The following is a 7519-nucleotide window of genomic DNA, read 5'->3' on the forward strand; positions in this document are numbered from 1 at the left end:
CTGAACTGATTCTGCTGTTCTGAACTGATTCAGCTGTTCTGAACTGACTCAGTTCAACATCTAAACCTGCTAAAGACTCTGTCTGTCTTGGATCGGTGACCGGTTAAACAGAATTTGACTATTTCTGCTTGTGCTGGATCTTTATCAGTTTGACGCTTTTGAAAGAATTCAATTCAATCAACTTCTTTGTAAACATTTGTGGTTGATGGAAAGTTGAACCAGATATTTGTTGATGAAAGTTTAACCTGTATATATTGTAAATATTTTTCTAACTACAGTATAAATCACCTTTTGCTCTTTTTTCTTTTGTATGTTGCGTTGAAGACGACACTGATCCTCCCTGAGTCGTATCTTTGATAAATTGCCTCTTACTTTAATTACTTATCACCTTATTTTAAATTGATTTCTGCAACATAAATGCGGCACTCAGAGCCAGATTTAATGCTAAAATGCACAAAGGGTTTTATAAATCTGAGCAATTTGATGTTGAATTATGTTATTTCATCCATTTCCAATGCAGTTGCTATGCAATTGGCTGCCATCATTCTAATAAAGATTTCACTCTAAAATATGTTTCCTATGGGCTTGAATGACACCATTCAGTTCTTGTTCCGGTTCTGTTTGGGAACTTCAATAGATTTCATTAAGGAAACTGCAGGTTTGAGTTCTGCTGGCTCCTGGTTGACATTTTATGATTTATTGGTTTGATTGTGTGGCTTGTGTTGTACTGAACTGGATGGTATGCAACTGGATTTGAGTGAAGCCGATTGCATTAGATCCAGTTGTAACTGGATTGTTCTGGAATGAATTCAAGCGGACTAATTGGATTGGTCTTGTTTCTTTTTGTTTGTTTTTTGTAACGTGTCTTGGAGGACTCTTGTGGGTAATTGGTTTTATTCTAAATAAACTCATGAAGTGAATGGTGTCTCCGGTCTGATAAGCCCGTGGAGCTGCAGGTCCAGCCTGCTCTGTTGTTGCTAGCTAAGGGTTGATGCAACAAAGCGCCGCCTCTCTGAAAGCTCCAGTATCAGCCTTAGACACAACAAAAAGAAACACTGCATAACGTATTTACTGCAGCAGAGACATGAAGCAGGAACAGTATTTTTTTTTTGTACTTGACCTTAAGCATTAAAACATCTGTAAACACATGAGCAGGTTGAAAATAAGCAGAGACTGTGACTTCCTCCGGTTTACCTGAACTGTTTGGGCTTATTAACAACTGTTTGTGTTGGATGTTTCCTCTGCGGACGCAGTGAGCTCAACCAATGTTTGGTGCCATGTACCTGCAGACTCATTCTGCTGATAACATTTGTGTATATTTAGTTAGCAATATTTATCGCCTGCCTGGCTGTGTTTAATTTACACCCCAGTTTTCTTCTGTTATTTGTCTAAAATGCAGCTGCTTGGGCTTCTTGACATCTCCTTTACAGATCTGGCAAAAGTTTTATTGCTGGTCTTACGTAGGGTGTTGCGGTATGTGTAATTCATTTTTTTTTTCAAATATAATCAAGCACACTTCCTTTAATACTCGGATTGTTCATTGTTTACTGAATGTCTGATGAATTTCAAGCAGCAAAAACCTTTTATTTTCCATACATGGAGGGAATAGCGTCCCCTAGTGGCTCAATTGGAGTGTTGCACAAAACAAAGGAATGATGGGAGACATTTCTGGCTCTGGTCAGCTGGTTGACATGAAAATCAGGAACTCTTCTGGAGAATAAGAACAAACAAGTGAAGTCATGCATTGTTTTATTAAAATGACAACAGAGAGTTTTGGTGTCTACACAAATTTCACACTTTATTTATTTAATTACGCTTTCTGAGCCATTGGAAACAAGATTTCTTGCAATAAATTGCCAATTAGTTTCTTCATTTTATCTGTTTCACTTTGGCTGTTCTGCTCCTAATTGCACTGACTGAACAAATTGAAGTTGTTTTTAGATGTTTGTCCAGCTTGTGAAGCTATTGGTGTATCTAAATGTGCTAAATTAGTAATTCAGTACAGTTGTGTCAAACATTTCCAGTCAGTTTCGATGTATCGATATCGGCCAATGCTAAACATCAGATATCAGTATTGGAAGTTAAAAAAAGTGGATCAGTGCATCCTTAAGTTTAGCTACATGTTTGCCATTGTGCCAAACTTATGCAAGTTTCAATTTGTTTGTTATTGTTGCAAGATTCTGGATTTACAAAATGGCGGCCGTCTAAGGTTGACATGACGAAGGTAAATGCCACTATTCTGTAAACTTTCCAAAGGTGCCTCAGATTTTAACTCCACTTTGTGATCATCTGAAGTTTAGTTATTTTAGAAAAAATTAATTCAAATACTGGGTTCACTTTTTTATTTTTTCTCTCATGTCTGAACTAAACGGTAAGGAAAACATGTAGTGACACCAATAAGTCCTGAAAGAATGAAAACACAACATCAATGCTGGGAGTAATTCCAGGCGTGTCGGCCATGATTACGTTCTTCACTGCTGGTGATAGAAATTTTACATGTCGCAGAGAAAAACTGTTTTATTTTAATACAACAAGAGCTATGTGAAAGTTGAGAGCAGAGATGAGTTTGGCACATCAAATGTGTTGCCGTGTGCAAGACGTCACGTTGTTGCTTCATCAAAACCAAAGCATTAATTTGTTGTTTTCAGTTTTCGTCAAAATTATTCATGCGCTCATCAATTATTTCAGTTATGATGTTGCAGCTGCACTGCTGCCTGGCAGGAAGGAGGTTCAGGGTTTGAATCCCAGCCTGGGCTGTTTCTGCGTGGAGTTAGCATGTAGCATTCACGTTCTTCCGGTGCATGCCTGGTTCTGCAGGTGTTCTCCTCCCACGGCTCAGAGCTGTCAGGTTAATTGGTCCAAATTGGTTGTTTATCCTGTGTGATGGACTGATGTCTGACCCCGCCTCTCGCCTAATGACTGCTGCAGGTATTCACTGTGACGGATGGATTTTAATCACTTATTTCAACTGTTTTACCTCTTCTGGATAAAAAAAAAAAGATGATGCAACAATTTCTTTCAATAACAGAGTTTGGTGTGCAAGTTTGCTTTTGTTGTGATTTTGTTTCTAATCCACACAAGGGATCTTACAGGCTCATAAATGTACCCACACCCCACTGATGTTTGACTAAACGTCATTTAACAAACTGCATAGAAATCAGCTCTTTTGGAATAATCCTGCTTAATATTCTGCCTTCCTTCACAATTGGTAGAGCTCATTTAAAGTGGTTGACTTCTTGTCGCAGACCAAGCTTTGAAATAAAGTTCATACATTTTCACAAATTTTAAATTTGGATTATTATGCTGTTGGAACACCCAACAGTGTCTGTTTCAACACGGTTGTTGATTTTAGTTCAGCTAAACTTTATTCTGAAGCTGCCACACATATAGATCAGGTTAAAGCTGCAATATGTAACGTTTATAGAAGATATTTTCTTACATATTTGTTGAAATGGTCACCATGTCTTCCTTCTCTCAGTGCTAACAACCAGAGCTGATCAGTGGATGTAAATTTGACAATTTTTTTGTTGTGAATACATGTGATATGAACAACACTGAACACAACAGGGTTAAAACGATTAATCGGATTAATCACGATGAATCATTTACTGAAGTAATTGCCAATTAATTTAATAACTGATTAATCGTTAACTGGATTAAATAAACTCTAGAAAAAGGCTGTTTGCTAAAAACAACTCTGATCAGTAATTAAACAAAACCTGGACAAATTGTGGGTACATTTTGTGTTTAATATGTGAATATTTTATGTTAATTATACCCAGTTAAAAAAACTCATATTAAGCTTCTTTTAATTATTAATCAGTTAATCTGAAAAATAATCAACAGATCAGCTTTAAACTGTGATGCTAAGTCAAACAGAAGATCTGAACTTTTCTCATGTTGTTAGTTTTTTTTTTTAAATCTTAGTTCACTAATGGAGTGCTGTTTTATTCAACAGTTTTTATTTTCCTATTTAAAATGATTTATTTTTCGTCTTTTAACATATTTCTAATATTGAATAAAAAAGGTTTAAATGGTAAATGAATTTTTTAAAAATCCTGAATAATCGATTGATTAATAGATGACTAAACTAGCAGTTAGTTGCAGCCCTACAAAAGCCTGCACTGCATTGATTTAAAGTGATTTAAAGTGAAGCCCAGATATCCGTCACCGTGTGTGAGACCTGCACTGCTGCTCACCAAAACATGGGAGTCATTAGTGCTGCTTTGTCCTCTCACACGTACCTGAAGTGGTATACAGCAGCCCACCCAGCGCGGCGTTGCAGCCTTACATGGAAACACACTAACGGCTCTGACTTTAACTCCTTATTCATGAAGGCTCAGGCAGCCAAAACACACACACACACACACACACACACACACACACACTGCTGCTGCAGCAGAGCCTGCAAAAACAAAACGTGCCGTGTGTTTTTGAAAACTTTGGACAGCAAGAGACCAGGCAGGAGTGGAAAACGATGTAGACAGATTTGGAGGGAGAAGAGAAGAAGGAGTGAAGGAATGGAGGAGCGTCTGTAACGCCTGAACCCGGAGCTGAGCAGGAACCCAGGGGAAACTCAGCTGCACAGTGAAGTTACTTTGCTTTTTTTTTGATGTGATGAATATTCATGACTAGCAGGAAGATGGTGGTTCACGGCGTCCTTTTGATGTATTGCTGATGCAGGCTGCATGCAGCGGTGTTGCAGTGTTTCCCACAGAATTAGATTGTTCTTGTGGCAGCAGCTGATGTCGGCGGTGGGAGGCGCGTGTGTGATCAGACAGAGCCTCACACACACCTGAACATGTGACTATTTATAAAGTTTCCACGGTGACAGATTTATTTGCCTTAATATGTTCAGCTGCAACCTGCAAACAATCCGAGTTATTTAGAGTAACGTTACTTCGAACGGTTGGTTGCCATCTTTAAGCTAGTGGACCGCCACTGTTTAATTTTTCTATAACATAAATGAGAAATATGCCAGTTCATGGAGCATGTCTGAAATAATCAGATAAATGACTGCTTGTGAAGCTGAACTACGTTGGCACTGTGCTACATGTTGTTGTCCCTGGTGCTGATTGGCTGAACCCCAACCGAAAATGGTAGACTGTAGATTTTGGCTTCCACAACATCCACCATGTATGAAAGCATATTGTCCTATATTTGGGTTTTGAACTATTAAGAAGGCACTCCTCAAGTGGAGGAGTTTAAGTATCTGGGGATCTTGTTCACGAATGAGGGAAGAAGGGAGCGGGAGGTCGACAGGCGGATTGGGGCAGCGTCTGCCGTGAAGCGGGCGCTGTACCGGTCCGTCGTGGTGAAGAGAGAGCTGAGCCAAAAAGCTAAGCTCTCGATTTACCGGTCGATCTACGTTCCCACCCTCATCTATGGTCATGAGCTTTGGGTCATGACCGAAAGAACGAGATCACGGGTACAAGCGGCCGAAATGGGTTTCCTCCGCAGGGTGGCTGGGCTCTCCCTTAGAGAGAGAAGCTCGGTCATCCGGGAGGGACTCAGAGTAGAGCCGCTGCTCCTCCACGTCGAGAGGAGCCAGTTGAGGCTCGGGCATCTGGTCAGGATGCCTCCTGGACGCCTCCCTGGTGAGGAGTTCCGGGCACGTCCCACCGGGAGGAGGCCTCGGGGAAGACCCAGGACACGCTGGAGGGACTACGTCTCTCGGCTGGCCTGGGAACGCCTTGGGATTCCCCCGGAGGAGCTGGAAGAAGTGGCTGGGGAGAGGGAAGTCTGGGCCTCCCTTCTGAAGCTCGACCCGACCCCGGATAAGAGGAAGAAAATGGATGGATGGATGGATGGATGGATGGATGGATGGATGGAAAAAGGCAGTTGTGAATGTTCAGAGTGCAAAATGTCTCAAATTTTCTGCTTAGAAATTTGAACATCATCCAAAATAAAAATACTGACCTGGTATTTAACAGAAACTGTTCAGGTATCAGTCAGTGAAACACACAGAGTATGTAAACATCTGGCCTCAAACATTGTTGTCAGAAGTTGGCGTTGAGAGGCGGATCATCGTAATGAACTCTTTCTTTGCGGCTTGCCTCATGCCAGCTGTGGCGTCAACATGTCTCTCCTGTCTCTCTTGGGCAGGAGCGGCGGCTTCGTTTCATCCAGACATGGATTTTCTGGACCTGCGGTTCTTCAACAGCTCCTTTTTCAACGAAAATTTCACCGATGACTTCAACAAGACGGAGACAGAAGCCCTGCTGCCAGCGGGATTCAGGGTCACCATCGTGGTCGTCTACATGATCGTCTGCGTCTTCGGCCTGGTGGGAAATTTCCTGGTCATGTACGTCATCATCAGGTGAGCCCAGAACGCTTCCTTCATTTTACCAGCTTTGTTTTACAGTGATGTTCAAAAAAACATCACTGTTTCCATTAATATCCTGCTGGTAAGTTTGGATCAGCAGCAGGTTAGTTTCATGCTTAAAGCTTCTTAAATATTAAATCTGTAATTAAGTTGAAAAATCTTATTTAGCTTTCATTTTGTGAAACAACTATGACAAAGTAAAACACCTTTTTGGTGAAACTTTTGTGTTTTATTTGGTGCCCAGAGGTAGAAACTTTTACCTGAGTATCTTTTTTGAAAAATTTAATTTCACCAGATTGTCATCTTTACTTTTTCTTGAGTGTGTTTTTATGAACGTATTGCTTCTTTCGCTTAAGAATAATTTTTGCATAAACTACCAAATGTGAATAACTTATCTAAATAAAGAACCATCATATTTAACCAGAAATACAAACATGTCTCACATAACTACTGATATGTTAAAGTGAGACTTGAATCTGTCTCTCTGTTTTTTCATTCATAAAAACATCTTGTTACTTTTTATTTGAGTAATTGATGCTGAAGTTGTTTTTCTTACTGGAGTATAACTTTTGCTGCCTTACTTCATCAACCCTCCAACACAGTGGTTCTTAACCTTTTCTGAGGAACCGAACCCACCAGTTTYATATGCGCATTCACTGAACCCTTCTGTAGTGATAAATAAAATATGATTTTTTTCCCCCAAATTCAAGACATAGGGGTGACCCAGCTAGACTCTAGTTGGGTCACCCCATGATCACCAAGTCTTCTTAAAAGGTAGACTCTCTGAGATCAGTTCTTCAAAATACAGTCAGTGTTTTCAGCAAAGTTGAGCTGACTGTATGACCCAAGGTATCTAAAATGTGCCACAGTTTCAACAGGTTGGCCATCGAGAGAAACTGGAACCACATTAAGGTCTTTAGATCATTTAATTAGCTCTACATTCTTAAGAGAATGAAAAATTAATAATAAATAATACAGACTTTGCAGTATTCTGATTTAGTAACGTAATTATATTAGTTGTGTTACCACCCCCACGCCACTAGAGGCAGTAGCAACCCCGAAAAGATGCTGAAGTAAATAAAGACACAAGTTCAAATTCCTGCTGAGAGTGGAGCTCCTTCAATCAGGGCTCCTCCGCAGCTCTGATTGGCTAAGCAATGTAACGTGATCCTCTGATTGGCTAAGCAATGTAAC

At 40.2% G+C, this 7519-nt stretch overlaps 1 protein-coding gene across 1 annotated transcript in view; it reads left to right on the forward strand.

Moving 5' to 3' along the window:
• LOC103460628 (delta-type opioid receptor) overlaps positions 1–7519 on the forward strand; it is an 86835-nt gene that overhangs the window by 5833 nt on the left and 73483 nt on the right. The window contains exon 2 of the mRNA XM_008402882.2: positions 6106–6319. Within this exon, the coding sequence (XP_008401104.1) occupies positions 6132–6319 (188 nt within the window). The 5' untranslated portion in view covers positions 6106–6131. The remainder of the gene's footprint in view (positions 1–6105; positions 6320–7519) is intronic.

Source organism: Poecilia reticulata, unplaced genomic scaffold (assembly GCF_000633615.1).
Source record: "Poecilia reticulata strain Guanapo unplaced genomic scaffold, Guppy_female_1.0+MT scaffold_266, whole genome shotgun sequence".
NCBI classification, from domain to species: domain Eukaryota; kingdom Metazoa; phylum Chordata; class Actinopteri; order Cyprinodontiformes; family Poeciliidae; genus Poecilia; species Poecilia reticulata.